A 22,275-nucleotide genomic window follows, 5' to 3' on the forward strand; every position below is an offset into this window, starting at 1 on the left:
TCTGTTGAGAAGAAAGAGATGAAAATTTGATATTAGAGGATATGCAAATATACCTCATGGACGACACTCTTAAATCTTGACATTATAGGATATGTGATGCATTACATTTGTTGTTCATGAGCTAAGTAGGTTTGCTCAATCTTTTACATGATTTCTTCTTTCACCATCGGAACCAAAATAAAAAGTGAAATACTCCTTTCAAGATATCAACCCAAAATCTGATATCAGAAATGGACTAATGGCCGACGGTGAAGAATCAAACAAGAAGGATTTACATTGATTATGGTGTCTCAGTTTAGCCCTTAATTCACATGCTTTCCCCTTGTTGTTGATCTGCAATAACCATAATTTTTGCCACTCTTTGCTTTATGGCCTGGATCTTCTTTTGCTGCTTTTACATTCTTATCAATCAGTTTCTTCTTCGCCTGTCTTTGTTGTTCCTTGCTTGTGAACTTCTTGTTGTCTTTTTCTGCATGCTTGAATTCATGATTCCCGTAACGTTGCTCTACACTTGTGCTTACTCCTTGTTGACTTGGACCAGATGAAGCGTCAGAAGTCATGGAGTCGTCACTGCCACCACCTTCTTCAATATAATCAAGATTTTTGTATCCCCTCCTCGGAGTTACTTCATCATCGTCGTCATCTTCACCATGATTATAGTCACGATAAGGTGAACCGATATACATTGTCCAACCGGACTCATTACTGCTGCATATTTCTGTTATACCTCAAAGTTGTTTAGGATACTCCATTACCTTAACTGGAAAATGAAAGGCATTCAAAGAAAAAATAAAACAACTAACCTTCTTTACTCATTCCTCAATGCATGTTTAGCTGGTGCAGCACAATAGCAAGACAGACTGGAATTGTAGGATTCTGTTCTTTCTTTCACTTATTAATACTTATCTGTCACACCTGAAATACCATCCTCTTTACTCTCAGTGTCTACCTCATAAATAGAGAAACAGCTTCTGAAATGGAAATACAAGGAGGGTGTCCCACTCCAGAAATAGGTAAGAATGTGTAACCCCAATGTTCTTGATTAGATAGAAGAGGTCCTGTTACAGTACTCTTTGGTTGTAAGAACCTTTAAATTCCTTGTCTGTTTCATACACCAAAGATCAGCCTTTCATGTGAGATATATGCATTGAAGCCAATTGTGTTTTGGCATCTTATATGAGGTTAAAAAATATAAAAAAAAGGACAGCCCGCTAGCTCCCGCTATGCGCGGGCTCCGAGGAAGGGCCGGACCACAAAGGTCTATTGTACACAGTCTTACGCTACATTTCTGCAAGAGGTTGTTTCCACGGCTCGAACCTGGTCACATGACAGCAACTTTACCAGTTACACCGAGGCTCCTCTTCGAGGTTAAAAAATATAGCTTAATGTAAAATCCCAACTTCCCCCTATAAACAGTCAAGTTTTTTTGGTACTTTTGTCTTGTCCTTTGTCTGAGCTTATCTTTCACCTCATAAAGCAGGCATTTGTCTTTTGTTTTCTTTGGGGGGTAAAACTGAAACTCACAGTAAACTTCCTGAAATTTTTTTGACTTTTGACAGTAGCTAATGAGTCAGCTATGTGATTATAGTTTGTTCAGTACCCCTTTGTGACTGGGGCCTTTGATTGGCAAAAAAGTTATTGGAGTAATCTGTTTTTTTACACTTTACTCATTTCATTTGTTTTTCTCTTGCTACTATATCATGATTAGAAATTTGGGTTGTTTGTTGAATAAGTCTGACCTTCCAAGAAAAGGGAGAACTTTGCTCTGATTGTTTACTTCTTGTCAATTGTAATCCTTTTGGTAGTATTCTAAAGAGTCTTCCCCACTTATATTCTTGTTTTTGGCCTTATTATCTCTTGAGGTTAGACAGCAAAGGTCCCTTTGCATATTTTTCACTATATACATATATAGTGGCTATGAAAGGGAGCCTTGGCGTAACTGGTAAAATTGCTGCTATGTGATCGAAGGTCACAAGTTCGAGCTGTGGAAACAGCCTCTTGCAGAAATGCAGGGTAAGGCTGCATACAATAGACCCTTGTAGTCCGGTCCTTTCCCGGACCCCCGCATAGTGGAAGCTTAGTGCACCGAGCTGCCCTTTTATATATAGTGGCTATCTTCTTTGATTGAATCTTGAATTTTTTTCTTTCTCACTTCTAGGCTCCATAGGGGAGCAATGGTAAAGTTGTTTCCGTGAGACCTATAGGTTACCGGTTCGAGCCGTGGAAGTAGCCAATAATGCTTGCATTAGGGTAGGCTGTCTACATCATACCCTTGGGTGCGACCCTTCCCCAGACCCTGCGTGAACGTGAAATGTCTTGTGCACCGGGCTGCCTTTTGTTGACTCTATGAGCTCCATATGGGGGTCAAGTGTTTGGAAGTTTTCAAAAATAATGGGACAACATTTCCTTAGCTGGGGATTTGATTCAACAGCTTGTTTGCTTTCATCATGTGTTTCAAGATTTAAAATTTGGAAATCCAGGCCTCATGTGCAAGAACATTGATGCCTTTTGGATTGCAATTATGTGCATGTGTTATCATCAATATTTTTTTGTGGAAGTCATTCTTACACATCACCAAAATTCTATTCAGATATCATTATCTTAAATCTTGGTAATTAGGCACTTTCTAAACAGCTCAAAGACAGATAATGGAATAATTATAAAGCACTTAATTATCTGGCAGTATTGAGTCATGTCTTATAATTAATATTAGAATTAAGTATAGTCATCTTTATGGCTTTGACAAATTGTTCTTTTTTAGTTGGAAATGAAGCTTTTAAAATTCTATTCCTCAATGTGACAGGTGAGGTTCATGCATTTTAACCTGGCATTATTAGGTTTAATCATTCATTCATAAGTTCCATTACTATTCTAGCTTTCATTTCACTAATAGAAATATTCTTATCAGAAATGACCAACCAATGGCATGAGTCATGACAACACAAAGAGCAAAGAGCCATGGCCAGTCTGTTCTTTAAGTATATTCTCATTTAGTCTATTTCTTGATGGAAATTGAACATGTTAAGATGAATTAGAACATGGGTTAGTTAATTCTTCTTTTATTTTAAATTCCCTTTATTCCGTTGGGTGGTGGAGGAAGTAAAGAAAGGCAACCCGGTACACAAAACATCTCATGTTCGTGCAGGGTCGAAGGAAGGGCCGCACCCCAAGGGGTATGATATAGACAACTTACCCTAATGCATATGATTTATGTAGCATTTGGTTGGTCATAATAAAAAATTCCTACATAGTTTTATGCATTTCGTTTACAGTATTACGTAATAGACGTATTAAGTCACGCGAGAATTTATGTATTATTTATATGAGAGAGAATGTGAATAAGAACATATGTACAGCTATTTTACAAAAATTGCCTTAAAATAGGTAATCTCTTCATAATACTATAATTAGAGGCGTATCTAGTGTAGAAGTTACAGATTCAATTAAACACATTGCACATAGCTTTCGTTCATATTTTGTATTTTTGCCCAAAAAATTATTAAATATGTACAAATAATAAATTTTGAATCCATTAAATTAGATGAGATATGGTAGAATTACAAATTTGAACACATTAATTTAAATTCTGGATCCGTCTCTGATTATAATTATCCACCGGATATCAATTTCTACAGTATTAATCATCAGATTACTATCCTTTCAGTATTATTTTAAACGACCGCTAACTGTTTATTTGGTTTGAGGGATATATAATTTAATCTTTGTATAAAACTTCGTTTTGATTATACCAATATTTGGTTTCAAGTATATAAAACCTTGCATTACTAATATAATCTTAACGCAGTTAATACAACTTTATGTGGATTTAATACCGGCAACTAATTTCTAATTCAGCCAATTGAACAGCTCGTGATCATGTGATTAATTACGGATTAATTATACAACAATATAATATGAAGACTGTAATGCAGTCAATAATAATAGAAAAACTATCATGTAAGGAATAAGAAAAGAAGTCATGTGAAATAAACAATTTATTGTGTTAATTACACTCGGTTTCATACTTACTAGCAGTTGATTTATAGCCTGAATATAATCTATCATAACAACCATGCAAAAATGATTTTAACTTGCAAAATTCATTTTTATAGAGGCGAAATAAGGAGAATTATTCCTTTTAGGAGTTTTTTTCCCTTCCATTAAGAAAGAGAATCCTAATAGATTAAAAATTCAGGATAAATTCCTAACTATATATACATATATATATATATATGTGCAAGGACCTAATAGCTCCAATTATTAAATCTAATTTCTCGATTTGACAAGTCTAATTTGCTTGTTCCATCAAAAGCTGTCATTCAAGGAAGGATATATAAAGAGCAAAATCCAGTCCATGTTTGCTTTCTTGGGGAAAAACAATTCTACTTCTAAATATATAAATCAATCATATAGCCAAATTAATTGATATTATTGATCATGTATAGTTATCCTTGTCCATGTTAATCTTAACATGTAATGTTGCTATTTAATTTGCAAGCCTAAAACCTAATTATCTTAACTAAAGCATGATTATTTTTGTTCCACGTCTTATAATCATCAACAACTCCTCTGATGATAACGCATATCTACTAATAATATCCAAGCATCAATTATGCATTATTAATTTCTCCAAAATTTATTATTTGTAATCTCAACATGTAGTGTTGATATTTCATAATTAGTATAATACCTAATTATCTGTACAGCTAATAATTCTTGAATCGTTTTTATTTTACACGTCTTTATGATCATGCAACTGCTCCTCTAATGACAACGCATATCCAACTATATTATCAAAGAATCATATATCCATAAGATTTTCTTCAAGTTAATAATATGTTAAATATTGTTTTGCTAGCCATCTGTTGATCGGTCCATACAAAAATTGTTGCACTACTTTTGCTCCAAATATTTCCTTAAACTTCCCCCTCCTTTATTACTTCTCCAAATTTTACAAATGCATAAAATTATTTATTGCCATAATGTACAAAGTTATGGTTTCGTATGGGTTGTCTTTAGTGTGACGATTATAAAAGTTTCTCCAACTAGTCAAAAGTACGAGGTTTGGATTAGTAATTTCTTTTACTTTGAATTAGGACTAAGGTTTTGAATTCATCTTGATGAATAACAGATTTTTTTTATTTTTTAAATGGACTTAAATGGGCTGGTAAACTAATTAATTATTGTAGAAATAGCATGGGGTAGCCACTGTTTAAGCTGGTATTTACTTTTTATCCAGCATTTTTAATACTTAGCAATAGTAGCCACTAGTCTATTAAAATTAATATGAAAAGACTGTGTTATCCTTTCTTCTATCTCTTTTCTCTCTAATCCCACGTATACAAATATCTACTTGCAACTTATTAAGACAACTTTTACACCATACAAGATCTGAATTGATCGTATCCTGATAGTAAGAAAGTGAGATATGGAGCAGAGTTAGTAGACCTTGAGCCACACTGGAGGAAATGAGTTACTAAGAGAAACAACTCTTAGAGGGACAGTCAAAGCATATGTCTTAGACTTCCATTTCTCTAATGCTGCTTGAAGCTCTTCATCGTCGTTATCTTTCACATTTTTCGATTTTCCAACTCCAGTGCCTATGTAATTCAAAGTCCATGGCACCAAGTAAAATAAGCAGTAAAAAATAAAGAGGGAAAGAGAGAGGAGAAGAAACTTTAGACGAGATCTTCAGGCAACATTTATTAGTATCAATGATATCAAAAGCAATTAGGCAAATAATGACACTAGTTCAAGTTCAAAAGTTAAGTTCAATAGTTAAGGACACTAGTTCAAAAGCTAAGGACATGCAGTCCTTAACTTACTGTTACAAGTTCTAAAGTTAAGGACAAGCAGTCCTTAACTTATAGTTACAAGTTCAAAAGTTAAGGACAAGCAATCCTTAACTTACAGTTACAAGTTCAAAAGTTAAGGACGATAGGTCCTTAACTTTCATTTCCAAGTTCAAAAGTTAAGGACAGACAGTCCTTAACTTACAGTTACACGTTCAAAAGTTAAGGATAATAGGTCCTTAACTTTGACTTACAAGTTCAAAAGTTAAGGACGTTTGGTCCTGAAGTTTGAGTTCCAAGTTCAAAAGTTAAAGACATGTAGCCCTGAAGTCCTGAACTTAGAGTTACAAGTTCAAAAGTTAAGGGCATGTGGTCCTAAAGTCCTGAACTTAGAGTTCCAAGTTCAAAAGTTAAGGACATGTAATTCTGAAGTCATGAAGTCCTGAAGTTAAATACAAAAGTTAAGGATATGAGCAGAAGGGTATTTTCGGCCGGGCAGTTAAAGTTTATTAAAGCAGTGGCTAAAGACTAAAGACATTTTAAACGGTGGCTTAAAAGTAAATACATATGTTATTAGTGGCTAACCGTGCACTTCCTCCTTAATTATTCGTTTTCTTTGTACAAATTTAACAGATTAGCCAGTATCTCAAACATGGGAGAAGGAGTGTTGGAAATGAGCATGGGCCAAGTCGGGAAGGCCTAAATAGTAAAGATTGCTTTACCTGAAAGCTTTGGGCCTGAATAAATAGCCCAGTTATGTTTTGTTTAGAGGTCTTTACACAAATAGCGGTCGGATAAACAGTAGAATGAAGTACACAAATAGCCCCTTTTAGTGGATGATCTTAATTTTTTGTCCCCACCTTCTCCATGGGCAGAACTTCAAGTTTAACAAGTGTTTCCCTCGCTTACCTCAAGGGCAATACTTATAACTTTAGACCTTGAAGTTCTACCCATAGAATAAATGTGGCTCAAAAGTTAAAGATCACCTCAAAAGTTGTTATATTTCTATAATTTTTTTGTTTATTCTCTAAACCGGCACACACACACACACACACACACACACACACACACACACACACAAATATATATATATATATATATATATATATATATATATATATATATATATATAATTTATTTTTTTTCTCTTGAGATGTTTATGTGAAGAGATAGAAAAAGTTAATATGGTCAATTTTATTGCTAATTAATGCTCAAAGGTGAATTTCTTAATATGTGTGAAAACAATAAAAAAAATCACTTATTTTGGATCGGAGGGAGTACTAAAGATTACTCTTAATTAATGTGTGCAAAATTCTGCGTACGATATTACTAAAGACGACTGTTAATTAATGTGAAGTACTTTAGGACAACAAAAGTACACAATTGCTAAAACATAGAAATGCCACTGTTAGATGTTCATGTAATACCAAATGAACCTTACCGTTACAATTGAGATATTATTAAAAAGGGCCTCATTCTTCTATTCTCTCCGCTATTAGAAATGTTTTGCTAAATTAATATTTAAACTAAGTCAATAAAATATATTTAAACTAAGTCAATAAAATATACTATAAATTACTACAGTTATTATGCCTAAACTTCTGTCACAGACAAACAAGTAGACTGACTTTTCATTAATTATTCTTCTTCATTTATTGGTGGAACATGTTTGCTTAATACTTTGAAATTTAATAATTATAATATCAGTTTGGGTTCCTTTAAGTATGATTTGCATGTGATGATGTGAACCGATATCTGACATGCATTCCTGCATATTCTTTCCTTTTCTATTTTTTCTTTTCTCTTATTGATCAAGGGAGAAGCAAATTATATACAAATATTTAAAAATTTAGAATATGTTTTTACGTAATAAATACTTATTGTTACACAACACTTCCTCCAAATATTAGATATTTTAGAAAATTAATTTGCTTCAAAATATTTGGCACTACAGACTTAACTAGAGATAATACACAATGAAATGAAAAGATCCATAAAAGTAATATTTGCTAGACTTGTTAGAGAACTTATACATACATACATACATATAATAGCATATAATAACATTTCACCCTTATTACTCCATATCAATTCATCATTATTCCTCCGATTGCGGGGTGCAACCCGATCCCACCGTATAATAGCATTTCACCGTTATTCCTCCTCAATATATCACTCTTATTCCTCTTCCAACCAAGAGGTTGTGAGTTCGAGTCTCCCCAAGAGCAAGTTGGGAAGTTCTTGGAGGGAAGGATGCCGAGGGTCTATTTGGAAACAGTCTCTCTACCCCAGGATAGGGGTAAGGTTTGCGTACACACTACCCTCCACAGACCCACTAAATGGGATTATACTGGGTTGTTGTTGTTGTTGTTGTATTCCTCTTGTTGTGGCCCGCAATCCGATCCCACCATATCAACATCAGTTACTCAATAAGTACAAAAATTTCACAATTTAACTCAAAACTCTTCACAATATTTAAACCTCAAACCAAAGCAAACGGAAAGATTGTACATTATGAAATTTCACATAATTAATACTACTCAGCAAAGCCAATCCAAAATATACCATAAAACATCGATAAACCAGCCTAAGCCAATAATATGAGATAATGAAGCTATGGGGTAGCTAATACCTTCAACAATGAAAAGCAATGTCTGACAAATAGCAATTAAGCATGGAAATACCAGTAAAGCATGTAGCAGTTAAGGCAGGGAAAGGGCAATATAAGAAGAACAGAAAGGAAACATGCAAAATAGATAAATTGGTGGCGCATAGGTACTCATCACCTCACCTATACACTACTCACATGGCCTCGAGTCAAAGTTAGACACGGCACTTATCTTGCTCCAACGACCAAACTTAAAGCTCAATCACAGCTTTTCCCTTCACACAAGCCTCCAGACCAATAGAATCTAGCAAATTACCAACCAAATAATCCAATTTAAGCCTTAGGAACTACCCATAATAGCAGAGAATTCAATTTAGGCCATTTTTTTAAAAGTCAACAAAAGTCAACATCCGGGCCCACTTAGTCCAAACCCGAAATTCGAACCAAAACCCGATTACCCATTCACCCCCGAACGCGGATATATAATTGATTTTGGAATCCAACCCCAATTTGAGGTCTAAATCCCAAATTTCGAAATCTCTAGTTTTTAACCAAAAATTCCCAATTCCACCATGAAAGCCTTAGATTCTAGGTTGAAATCTTGTAAAATAAAGTGAAAGATTGAAAGAGACTAGTTAAGAATCACTTACCAATGATTTGGGAAAGAAATGGCCTTTGAAAAATCGCCTAGAGGGTTTCTTGTTTTGAAAATTTGGAGAAATGAGCAAAAATCATGTCTAAGTTAGATTTTACACAGCTGCAGATGTCGCATTTGCGACCTGAGCTTCGCAAATGCGAGATCCTTCACATCTCTATTGCCTTCGTAATTGCGAAGATAAGTTCGCAATTGCAAATTGGTACCTTCGCAAATGCGACTAAATAATCGCATTTGCGATCAATGCCCTCCCAGCTTTACTTCGCAAATGCGAAGACTGTTTGGCCCAACTAATCTTTGCACTTGCGACTTAGCTTTCGCAAATGCGAACTTTGGTCTCGCAATTGCGATATCAGAGGCTAACACCAGAACTGGAACACCAGCAACATTTTTCAAGTTCAAATCACTGTGAAGCCTATTCAAAACTCACGCAAGCCTTTGGGGCTCCAAACCAAACATGCACACAAGTCTAAAAACATCATACGAACTTGCTTGTGCGATCAAATCACCAAAATAACATTTAAAACTACGAATTTAGCACCAAATCAAATGAAATTCTCAAGAACACTTTGAATTTCTATTTTCTCAAACGGACGCCCGAATCACATCAAACCAACTCCGTTTCTCACCAAATTTCACAGACATGTCATAAATATTATATTGAACTTGTACCAGACTCCGAAACTAAAATACGAACTCGATACCAACAAGATCAAATATTAACAATTACATAAAAGTCATTAAATATTCAGACTTACAATTTTTAACAAAAAACCATAACTCAGGCTAGGGACCTCCGAATCCGATTCCAAGCATACACTCAGGTCCCATATTTTGATACGGATTCACCGGAACTGTCAAAATACGAGTCCGGGTCCGTTTACTCAAAACGTTGAACGAAGTCAACTAAAATCATAAAGGCAAAAATTATTATTTTCATCAATTTTCAACATAGAAGCTTTCCGGAATTGCGTCCGGATTGCGCACACAAATCGAGAAGGGCTAAAATGAGATTTTTAAGACCTCGAAATACATCATTTATGCACTACATATTTATTTTTCTTTTCAAAATTTGACATGACAATATTTCACTTCAATAAAACTTAATTATAAAATTTAGATCAAAAACCACACGATTGTACTACTTTTGATTTAATTTTTAGCATTATTGTTCACTTATTACGGTTAATTTTTTTTTTTAATCTTCTTATTCTGTAGAAACCCTGATGAATATATATGCTATTCAAGCATGTGTTTATCCCCAAAATTCAATTTTCATCAAAGAAGATGAAAGATATCCTCTTAAATATGTCTACAATTAATTGCACGTATGCTTGTGTAATGAAAATAATTAAAATATATAGCCAAATAATTTTAAATGTTAGACTATATTTGATGCAACATATTTTATTGCATTAACCATTAGATGTTATATTTTCAAGAGGGATATCACTGTCGAGAACGAGAGTTCTCATCATAACAAAGCAACCAAAGTATCATGAGGAAACAAACATAAAAAATATCATATATAAAGAAGTATTAGGTAAGATACGATTATATCTCTTATTTTATAAGTACATATATTATTCGTAGGTTCAGACGATAACGTCGAATCATTTAAATTCAAGTGTCATGTAAGTGTAATAACATTTGAAAAGTATGAGTGTTTTTTTACGATCGGAACATCAACGTGCAATTGTTATCGTACAATGCACACTCATAGAAACTAGTTAGACATACATACACACACACACACACATACACACACACACACACATATATGTCTCATCTGTCATTTTTTCTCTTATTTGATATATATGATGATAACATGGTGAATTAAATGAAGCAGTGATTATTCATATAGTCAACTCCAACTTATTTAAGACTAAAACGTTGTTGTTGCTGTTTTTGCGGAAAAACAATAAGCATTTATCATTTTTTGCGAACTTACCATTGCTAGAATATTAATTACTTGAGACATTTGAAAATGATAATGATAATTGAATAAATTATGATTAAGGGTGTGTTTGGTACGATGGAAAGTATTTTTCTTGAAAAATAAGTGGGATTTTTACTATATTTTCGGTGTTTGTTTAGGTAGCACAAAATATTATTGGAAAATATAATTTAGGTAACACTGTATGAGACGAAATGGGTAAAGGCTGGGAGGGTCATAAATCGGGGTCTAAGGGCTGAAGTGGTGGCAATATTAGGGGAAAAGGGCGGCGTTGGTAGGCCCGGGTTAGGGGTGAGGGTGTGGGTAGGAGGGGGAGGATGGGGTGAGAGTGAAGAATAGGACGAAGTAAGATTGAAAAGGAGTTTTAGTAAATGTTTTCCATAGAAATGACACCACGTAGCCACTATAAAGGGCTGCTATTTAAGAATTAACCAATATGTTCTGAATTTTAGTTTTTCAGTGCAATTTTGGGATCTGAATTGTCCTATAATTCAGATTTTTAGTTTAAAATTTTAAAACAAAATAAAAGCTGACTAATCTCTAAATAACATCCATGAGAATATATGTGCACTTGGCTAAAAATATTTTTCTTTATACCAAACATACCCTAAAAATATAATAGTCTTTTAAAATGTCTTTCGTGCCATATAATAGACGGGACATAAGTCAATAGTTTAATGACCATTATTTATTAAAATTAAATGTGCTTTGGCATGGGCCCCACCATCCTCCACTTGATCCAATCTTTCGAGCTAAACGAAGCTCCCAAAGTCACACTCCAACTCAGACTCAGAAAAGGGTCTAAAAAAACCGGAATTTTCTCAATTCACATGCAAACCCATCAAAAATTTCACATATAACATATGCAAGATTGAATCTTTTGGGAAATTGAGATAATGGGTATGCTTCAAATTGGGAGTTTTCTTAATTGGGAATATGAATCTTACCCTGGATATGAAGATTTCGCTGTTCTTCCACTGTTTGCCCTCTTCTTTCCCACAATCAGATTCTTGCTTGATAGATTTGTTTTTGAGGTAACTTTCCTTTTTTAAAAGTTTGTTCTTTTTTGGTAGATTTTGTTCAATGATTCAGTATTGAAACTTGTGGATGCTTGGCATTTTTGTGAATTTTTTGGTTGTTTTTTTAGATGGGGTTTTGTTAGTTTTGATGATTTTGGTTTGGATGAATCTAAATGTAAATTGTAGGATCTCTATGTTAGTAACTTGGTCTTCTGAGTGACACCACCACTATTTTAGTGGAGAAGGGTAGTGGGACCGGGCAGGGGCGAAGCCAAGATTTGAAATTTATGGGTTCATGATTCTAGCAAGTTACTGGTTTTTAAATTAATAATATATATATATTAAATGAAAATTTTAAGATAAATACAGAGCATGGACCAAGTTTACTAGGCTCGGCCGAACCAGTACCTTGGTCTCTAGCTCCGCCCACGGGGACGGGTCCATTATCCACTGAGTTTCGAATTGTGTGCGACTGGCGTTGGGGGATTTCTGGGTTATCAAAAAAAGAAGAAGAGAAAATTGGTCTTTTGAGTGAGTTGAAGTTTTTAGCTATTCAGTTAAAACTGCTAGTTCTAGAAGCAAAAGTCATATCCTTGGCAAGTGCATGTAACAAAATAGGAGGCTGAGATTCATGAGAATGAGTGTTTTGATTGGTTCAAGGTTCTAAGCACCCATTGAAATCTTTTAAGAAAAATCTCTACGTGATTTCTTTCCATCTCCTAAGTCATATGGTGGCATAGTCGAGGTGTGTGCAAGTTGGCGCGAATACCGCTGTCATAAAGAAAATTTACATATTAAATTGGTTAACCAATCTTGAAGTAGGAGAAGAACTCACATTCCTGGGGTATCGTTTGCTTATGTGTAGAGTAGGGGAGTATACTTTGGTTACCATTGATGCGAAGTTGTTGCGATGCTTATTGTGATATTATCAGATAGAGCTTTACTTGCTTAATTTTTAGTTCAAGTATTTGCAATAGAAGTAAAAACTATAATTGTGCTCAAAATGATGCAGATTCCCTTTTCCTTTCTATATTTCCTTTTCTTGCCTAGCAAATAAAGCAGCTGGCACAAATATTTTGCAATTAAATGTTGCCATCTTACTTGGACAAGTTTAGCTAAAGGGATGTTAAGATATTAATGCGGTTAGGAAGAAAGAAGTAAGCAAATTATAGATATTGAATATACAATTCCTGTAAACCACCACCAACAACAATTACAACTACACCTCGATCACAAGCACGTTGGGGTCGGCTATATGAATTTTCACTAACTTTGTTGCTTCATTTAAGCTCATCTCACTCCGATATTATACAGAATTAAAATAAAAAATAAAAATAAAAATAAAATAGAAAGATACAGTTGCTATAGGGAACAGAAAAGGATTAAAATGGTCTGCACTTAATAAAAAGCTTTTCTGATTCACCAATTGAAAGAAGCTATGCTTTAAAAGAAGAGGCAGACTGACTAGAAACGATAGAGGCACGAAGCAGTTGATGAAAATGAGGCGTATTTTCTCTAAAGAGACGTGAATAGTTGTGTTTAGAGTCATCAAGTTTGAGGCGAACTGGCAAACTTAATCATGTAAAGTCTAACTCTTGCTATATCCTTTTCTAATTTTCCTCCTTTCAATTTTCTCTAGTCTTCACTTGGAATTTCTTTTCTATAGAATCATGTGATGCTGCTTCTAGAATAGGTAGTACCTCTCCACTTCTTTCTACATGAATTGTTCTTCTTGATGATCTCCTTTCGACATGGAATTTATGTACATATTGCAGAAAGTGGCCAGAAGGTTAATATTTGGGAAAGGACAAGAAAGGATAGAAAATGAGACTGATGATCGGAGGAAAAAGATACGGAAATTCAAGGAATCAGCATGGAAATGTATATATTTTCTCTCTGCGGAAGTTTTTGCACTTGTGGTGACATACAATGAGCCTTGGTTGACAGAAACCAAATACTTTTGGGTAGGGCCCGGTGATCAGGTCTGGCCTGACCAGATGTACAAGTAAGACCTCTTCTATTTGCTTCTTAACTTCTGTCCTTTGTGTTTTCTTGTGTTGCATTTGAAAGGGGGGGGGGTTGAGGATGAGGTGGTGACTGCTAATATTTTGAGAAATAAGTGGTAAAGTTTGCAGGCAAGAGTAACTGGTTTGTTTCAGATTGAACATCCTATATGTTTTCTGGGAAATAATTGTGATTCTTGCAGACAGAAGCTCCTGGTTTATGGCCTCTTTTTCCATAAATCATAGTAACATTTTCAAAAGCTAGAGCTGATGAATTTTAGTTTAGCTTACATGGTTTTGATACTTAGTAGTCTCTGCCTATCTGAGTGACTGTCTTGTGTAAATTTAGGTCCAAACTGAAGGCACTTTACATGTATACTGGCGGGTTCTATGCATACTCCATATTTGCGCTAATATTTTGGGAGACAAGACGCTCTGACTTTGGAGTTTCGATGAGTCATCATCTTGCCACTGCGATTCTTATCGCCTTTTCCTATATATCCAGGTGTGTTTCTGTTGAGGTGAGCTTATAGCGCTAAATAAAAGGTCATTTTATTTGCTGAGATTGTGCTGGTATAAGTCTATCTTTTGTAAAGGGACAGAAATTTTCAGGGCATTCAACTTCTTGGAGCCAAACACGATTGAAGCAGGGGGCTTATGTGTTATTAGTTTAAAATTCTTACTGGAAGCAGATGCATGCCAAAAACATTATAGCAACTAGTTTCCCATATCAGATACAGAGAAGTAAAATCCAAATTCAACGACGATAATGAACGTGTAAAAAAATGTCAGGCACATGGATTTTGTAAATTATGTTCAAATTTTCGTGCTTCTCATGGAGTTATTTGATTTAGGGGATCTTCTAGAATGCAGATTATGGGTTAGTTCTTGTCTTTGTCGATATTTTGATTATTTTGAGATAAAAAGTAGATATAAACTAGTTCCCGGGTATTTTGTCTAGTAAGAGTGCAACATATATTGTGTGATTAGGCACGTCATGAGTTTGAACCGTGCCACAGACAAGAGCCTAATATTTAAGTGGACACCGGTAGATGGACGAGCTCATTATCCGTTGATTTTCGGACTGTGCGCCACTAGCCCTCCGGGATTTCGCGGTTATAAAGAAAGTAGATAGAAACCAAGATCCTTGTTGTATAAAGCAATAGGTTAATGTTGGGACATATTTATAATAGATTGGCAGATGATAGGAAAGTGGTTTCAATGCAACCTAGCATCTCTGCCTACTTTTTTTTGACGTCGTTTCCTCCATCTTTTTTGACCTTTCTGCTCTTATTAATATAATTTGTTGTCTTGCACGGAGAAAAAATGAACAAGAAAGAAAAAATACATGAACAAGAGTCTAAGGATTAAGGCAAACAGCCAGCAAGCACATAAGTTTTGCACCTGTCTCTATGTTGGGATGGATTATTAAATCGGAATACTTACTGGGTCAAGGAGTAGCTCAGTGGTAATAATTGAAGTGTCTAACCATCTCATTTAAAATCTTAAGCTCTTAGAGAGAGCACACGTTTATTTACTTAATTATGTCTTCAATACGCCCCCTCACATACGGGCTTTAATTCTGTTTGAGGATAACATTTCAAAGTTTTAAGGGGGAAATAATTGGCATCCTAATCGACAAAGTGCAACAAAGAGGGAAGTGAGTAGTGGGGAGAAGAAGAGGGGTTAGTGAGACCAAATGCAATAAAAGAGGGACTTGGGGTGATGAAATTAACAGGTGAGTTTGGGAGAGGATTGTGAATAACGTATACGGAGCTCAAAATAGTTTTGTTCATGGAATGTAAAGGGATAAATCACCCAAGCAAAAGGTTCATTATCAAGGTGGGGCTGAGAGAGCTAGGGGTAGATTTGGTATGCATCGAACATACAAGGATGATAGAGTTGGTATTCATCAATGAGACAAAGATGGATGTACTTTTCAACCAGTTTTTAGAAGCGTGCAAGTGTGTGAAAGGAAGTCGGTCAAAATGAGATGATATCAGCTAGAGCAGTGTCGGAGATACTACTATTATATGATGAACAAGTACTAAAAATCTATGTTTACACTACTTGAGAATGTTGGCATTAAGGTTGGGTTGTGGGTTAGTAAGATCGATGTTGAAAGGAAATTCTAGGATGAAATTGTTTTCATTACGTAAGGTGGGCCATAATAAGAGAGTGCAGTAATATTTGGTACAAATTTTTATCGACTTTTTGTAAGATAGCACCAAGTCATGTGAGTTTTTTTTTTCTCCCTTTTGTCCATTTCCAGGACGGCTTCCCTCATTGCTAGCCAGAAAGAAAATCATAATTTTCTAATGGCTCGAGGAACACGCACTAATGAATAATGAAAGTATATATATACATACTCATCAATAGTCTGTGATCATTATGTCCTTACTATTTTCATATGTCCTGATCCGTTAACGATCAAGTATTTATTTACACTGGACTCTTCCACCCTATACCAAATGAGTTTTACACCTTTCAGACAAAGATCAACTATGTGATGGTTATTGAAGAACTCTTAAAGACCTCTCCATTATGCTAGTAAAGGAGACACATCCAAATCTTTCCTTCAAAAATATAATTGTATTAAAGCCTTCTCCGAATACCCAAGAAAGAGCATAGGTGTGACTCCTCCGACACTGATGCTAACAATTTTGGAAGGAGTCATATAGCTTTTGTATATATATCGTTCATCTTTTTTCTTATGTTGAAAAGCTTTTCGAGCACCTGAGGTTCCGATTAGTGTAGATGACTGGCTGCAATATGTAGAGTGTCATATTTTGGTTTGATTCCCTATTTTGATGAAGCATATATGTTTTACTTCCATTTATCAAGACATATTTACTTATAAGAGGAATTGTCAAAAGTTATAGTACAAATTATTCTTCATTTTTTATAGCAAATGTGTTCTTCTACTGACAAGGTTGATGCTCTTTGGACAACTGTCTCAATAATGTGAAGTTGAATTTTAATTGCCTTGATGATTCATGTTCAAAATATTTTGTGGTGGAGAAGAATCACAAAAGCAATAAAGATTTTTGAGGTTTCTCAGGGACGAATTACAAACTGTGAACTACTGAATTTCATGATGCCATCAATACGTAAAGCTATGAATACTGTGCTATCATAAAGATAAGTTATCAGCATGTAACATTATTGGCTTTCTGTTTTTATTATATGCAGGTTTGCACGTGTCGGTTCAGTAGTTTTAGCCCTTCATGATGCCAGTGATATATTCCTCGAAATCGGAAAGATGTCCAAATACAGTGGTGCTGAAGCTCTTGCTAGCTTTTCATTTATTCTTTTTGTTTTATCCTGGATTGTACTTCGCCTCACATACTTCCCGTTCTGGGTTCTTTGGAGTACCAGGTGAATCATAGGTGCTTTTTTTCCTACTTACAAAGAAGCTGCTTTCTGTTTTCTTGTCGAACCCTTCATTTCTTGATTTAACCTTCTTAAAAAAGAAGCACTATCTTATGTGTTATTCACTTCCTTAAGTTCCAATTTGCATTATCATTTGTTGATGATGGAGTTCAAAATAATATGCTTCTTTATGCTTTATATCAGCTTTCCCTGCATTGCTTTATGCCATATCCTTAACACATTGGTTGCCAGCAGCTAAGTAAGCTGTGTATTAGTGCTCAGTTCTTAATTCAGAGGATTTAATATGGTCAACTAGTGTAGCATTATGGAGTTGTTGATAGATTGATATTCACACTTAGTTCTCTTTTGAAAACTTCATTTGTGTTTTCTGCAGAAATATGAACTTACCAGTTAATGTTACCCTTTTCGTGAGAAATAGTTGTGTACGAGATATATGTGAAAGTTCTTTTATTTTTCTGTTAATGCAGTTATGAAGTTCTCCAGACTTTGGATAAGGAGAAACACAAAGTGGATGGACCAATCTATTATTATATCTTTAATTCTCTTCTATTTTGCTTGATGGTTCTTCATATATATTGGTGGGTGTTGATATACCGGATGCTTGTTAAACAAATCCAAGCAAGGGGCCAACTGAGTGAGGACGTTCGTTCTGGTAAGTTTAAGAGCCACATGCTTATCTTGAACATCTTGATCTTACATTGTTCACTGCAAATCATGGCTAAAGTAAAGCCATAGCTTAAATTTTATTTCAAGTATTTGCTCCTTGCATGGTGAAAGAGACAGGAAAGTGCAAATGTAACGTTTCCATGCATTTCACTTACTGGTCGAGGGATAGAAATGTAGTTTTGTCCTATTCAGCAATTAGCTTGTGGTTATTTTTTTCCCACCTCAAAACATTTACAGTTTCTCTCTGTCCAAACTTTGGAGTCCAAATATGGCATTTTATGATGTTTTTATGTTTTCTTTTATGTGAGATAATAAGGTGATGTTTTCATGTTTTTACGGATCAAAGATGATGAAGCGGTTGTAAAGTTGTTTGCGCCTTGCTTTTCTGATCGAAAATTGACATAATAAAGATAATAAGAGAAGAGGAATATGGGATCTAGAACATGCGAGGAAATCAAGTTCTCTTTTTCATCTCTTCCTCTTGAATTTCTGACCTAGTAGCACATTTCTAACAGTTCCCGGCATCACCTATGAACACCAAACATTTTCCACGCGCACCATAGTCTGTATGCATTAGACAAAGAACTGCAGAGGATTGACGTCCTCTCCTACCTTTTTGCACATAAAACACCATATGATCTGAACTCTCGTTCCTTTCTTCACGTTCTCTGCGTAAAATGGCTTCCCATGTTGCTACCCACACAAAAAATAATATCTGCCCCGGGGCCCTGGGAACCAATTCATGTATGAGGAAACTCTATGTTCTCTCACCTTAGAACTCGCTATAGGAGGATTTCACTGTGAAAATGCTGTCCTTTGGTCCTTCCCATTTACACTGTTTGTGTCTGTGACTGAGAGATAAGGAATCTTGTTTGTTTTGTGCTTGGAACTTGACTCCTGATGATTTCCAGAACTCCATATAGACCCCTTCCTACTGACCCATAGACTTCCATAAAACCCCAGGCGCTTGTGCTACCCATGCTCTTAATAACTATGACAATGGTGAAATTTCCTTTGGTTATGTCGCAGAATTTATTTCCAATATGTACCTTCACGAAGTTAATCAAATTCTACGCAATGTTACCAAGTGATCTCTACTATGTTGAGTTGCTTCATCCTAGGAGAATTTTTTTTTATCTACTTTTCAGAACACAATTCAAATAGGATCACTTGTTTTTTGTGCATAGCCTCAAATAGCTTCTAGTCCATACCTCTATGTGCATCTGTATAGTACTTCTATTTTAATTAATGTTTATAAGAGTGTCAACACTTTTTAGGATTAAAAACAAGGAGTTAAACGGATTGGACTGTTTTTACTGCTTTCACAAGCTGGGTTCGATGTGGGATTGTAGAAAACATGTTTGCGCACGTCCATGTCTGCAAAGTATAGAAATAGGAACTTCAAAAACTTATACTGTCATTAATAAGCAGTGACGCATTTCAAAGCTGTGTGAATAACATCCAATACGAAGAAAAGAGGTATCCGTTTTTCAACATATGTTTATTCTAAGCCCTATATTTACCTGTAGACACTGACTAATTTTGCTTCTGTTGTTCACTTTCTAGAGCTCATAGCGAGTTTTCCTTGCTCTAGTGGTCAATGGTGTAAGGTCTTCCCATTAAAATGTTATTGGTCATAGCAGTTAAGAAACTAAATGACTCCTTCAGTGGAGCAAACTGTTTTTTCCCTATATTCAATTACGGTCCTTGATTGTGTTCTACCTCATGCAGATTCTGAAGATGAACATGAAGATTGACCGTGCCCTAAGACTTCTACTGGTGTGATGTTCACGTGAAGGTAGTTGATCAATCTTAATTCATTTGGATGCTAAATGGGGAAAAAGATAAACAAGGGTCACAATGATCAGTTTTTATGAATTATATGGTATATATATAATACATGTACAATTTTAATCTATTAAAAAAAAAGCGTATGTAATTGTTTATGTTCCTTCAACGCCATGAGAGGTTTTTGAGGACATTCCTGCTTTAACTAAAATCAGAATCGCTGTCCCTTTCGTTTTAATCGCAAATATGTTTTCAATAATTGCTGTGAAATTCTACATGTATGCTAAGTTCTTTGTGAAATAACTTTCACGTTGTGTTATTTTCTTGGCTATTTGAGCTCAGCTGATGAGGAGGAGTCTCTTGATTTACTTGTTTATGTTTGTTGTGCTTTTCTTTTGCAGAAAGGAAACAACCGAATGCTCTTATGAACTTGTCGATGAGCTGAGAAATTGATGCTTTGGCTCATGAAAGCTTGTGAGTAGTTGAAGGTAGGTTGAAGGAACTGCATTATGGAGCAGAAAGCTAATTGATCATTTGAAGTTAATTTAACTCACCATTTTCTGGTTATTGAAACTGGCACAGGGACATTTCCTTTTTCTTTTTTTGTAATTTTTTTGGCACCGAGAATGTGCATAGTGACTTCTAATGTGATATAGAAAGACTTGAAACTGCTGCCAGCTTTTCGCGCCCGAAGGGAGTTGAGTTGATGTAAACTTATTCATGGAGCTTCAGCAGCAGTTTCCAGTTGTGCTTGGAAATCACATTTTATTCTTGCATGGTTTTTACAGAAATTCCATCTGCATTATAAGTCCATAAATCCCTGGTAGGCAGCGACTCCCCTTTAATGAGCCTTATACAACGTAAATTTGGATTAATCGGAGTGCGTACTGGATATGAGATGTGTTAGCGGAAACGTAAAAGAAAGAACACAAGATTTAACGTGGTTTGGATCAAAATAATCCTACGTCCACCAGAGAACAATTGCCCTTTTTAATATTAACAAAGGAAGAGGAGATTTCCCAATTACACTTAAGAGAATTTCTCTCTTAACTCTCTACTCACTACAATGTATTGTATTATTTTGGGATGATTTCTACAAGTGAAGGAGTGTATCTATTTATAGAGGTAGAGACCTCCTCTTGATGTCATGGGTGACATCAAAGGAGGAAGCTTCCTCGTAGCATCCACACCAACTCTTTCCACCAACTCTTTCAATTGGCATGCCATTGTTGACTAAACATAAACCAACATTTTCAGCATGCCATTGTTGACTAAACATAAACCAACATTTTCAATCTCCACCTTGGTTTGTGTTTCGAGCGTGTGAACAACTCTGGCCAAAACTTCTAAGCTTACTGGGCAACCCCGTTGTAAGAAACAAGAAGAATCAAACCATTGTTGAACATACCACCTCCACCTAGCAACTGTTCTCTTCGGAGTTGCATCAGTTGATGCACACCCCCGCCAAGTCCTTGCAGTGTGCAAACTTAGCGAGCGGGACTATCTTGGTCAACATGTCTGCAGCATTATCGTCTGTGATAACCTTCACGACCTTGATAGTTCCCTCATCAATAACATCTCGAATAAAATGAAATCTGACATCAATGTGTTTAGTGCGCTCATGAAATCTCTGATTTTTCATTAGGTGAATAGCACTCTGACTATCACATCTAAGAGCTGATTCCAGCTGAACCAAACTCAATTCCGCTACTAAACTTTTCAACCAGATAGCTTCCTTTACCGCCTCCGCTGCTGCCATGTATTCTGCTTCTGTCGTAGACAAAGCGACAATCGACTGCAAAGTCGACTTCCAACTGACGGCACTGCCAACGAGGGTAAAAATGTATCCAGTTGTGGACCTTCTTCATCAAGATCTCCTGCATAGTCAGAATCCACATAACCGAGAATTGAAATACCTGTACCACTTTTTCGAAAGGTAAGACCAACACCAGAAGCTCCTTTGAGATATCTCAATATCCACTTGACAGCTTCCCAATGCCTCCTTCCTGGGTTGGACATGTATCTACTTACCACACTTACAGATTGAACAATATCTGGACGTGTGCATACCATAGCATACATAATACTACCAACTGCACTGACATAAGGAATCTTTGACATATGCTCCACCTCATCCTCGGACTGAGGCATTTGTGACTCTGAAAGTTTAAAATGAGGAGCTAATGGTGTACTTACCGGCTTGCACGTTTGCATATTGAATCTCTCGAGAACCCTTTCAATATACCTCTTCTGAGAAAGATGTATAACATCGTCTTCTCTTGAAATCTCCATACCAAGGATTTTCTTTGCAGCTCCTAAATCCTTCATGTCAAATTCCTTACTCAATAGTTTCTTCAAAGCATTTATCTCTGTAATGTTGTTAGCAGCAATAAG

At 35.5% G+C, this 22,275-nt stretch overlaps 2 protein-coding genes across 2 annotated transcripts; one reads left to right on the forward strand and one right to left on the reverse strand.

The window, feature by feature from the left end:
* Positions 1-85: 85 nt before the first annotated feature.
* LOC107789677 (uncharacterized) lies at positions 86-950 on the reverse strand. The gene is made up of 2 exons (XM_016611539.2): positions 804-950; positions 86-718 (listed from the first exon to the last, which is right to left on the reverse strand). Exons 1-2 carry the CDS (start codon positions 814-816, stop codon positions 303-305), a joined length of 429 nt encoding a protein of 142 aa, XP_016467025.1. The 5' UTR covers positions 817-950; the 3' UTR covers positions 86-302.
* Positions 951-11,771: 10,821 nt separating this feature from the next.
* LOC107789687 (ASC1-like protein) lies at positions 11,772-20,672 on the forward strand. Its single transcript, XM_016611545.2, has 7 exons — positions 11,772-12,046; positions 13,807-14,036; positions 14,384-14,539; positions 17,227-17,412; positions 17,895-18,079; positions 19,825-19,891; positions 20,283-20,672. Exons 1-6 carry the CDS (start codon positions 11,909-11,911, stop codon positions 19,848-19,850), a joined length of 921 nt encoding a protein of 306 aa, XP_016467031.1. The 5' UTR covers positions 11,772-11,908; the 3' UTR covers positions 19,851-19,891; positions 20,283-20,672.
* The last annotated feature ends 1,603 nt before the right edge of the window (positions 20,673-22,275 follow it).

The sequence above is a fragment of the Nicotiana tabacum genome, chromosome 20 (assembly GCF_000715075.1).
Source record: "Nicotiana tabacum cultivar K326 chromosome 20, ASM71507v2, whole genome shotgun sequence".
Lineage (NCBI taxonomy): Eukaryota > Viridiplantae > Streptophyta > Magnoliopsida > Solanales > Solanaceae > Nicotiana > Nicotiana tabacum.

Excerpts from the sequence above, each read along its gene's own strand:
- LOC107789687 (XM_016611545.2), top strand. The coding sequence starts at position 11,909 with ATGGGTATGCTTCAAATTGGGAGTTTTCTTAATTGGGAATATGAATCT. Across the intron at positions 14,540-17,226 it reads GCCTTTTCCTATATATCCAG|GTTTGCACGTGTCGGTTCAG; the intron begins GTGTGTTTCTGT and ends TATTATATGCAG. Across the intron at positions 18,080-19,824 it reads GAGTGAGGACGTTCGTTCTG|ATTCTGAAGATGAACATGAA; the intron begins GTAAGTTTAAGA and ends TACCTCATGCAG.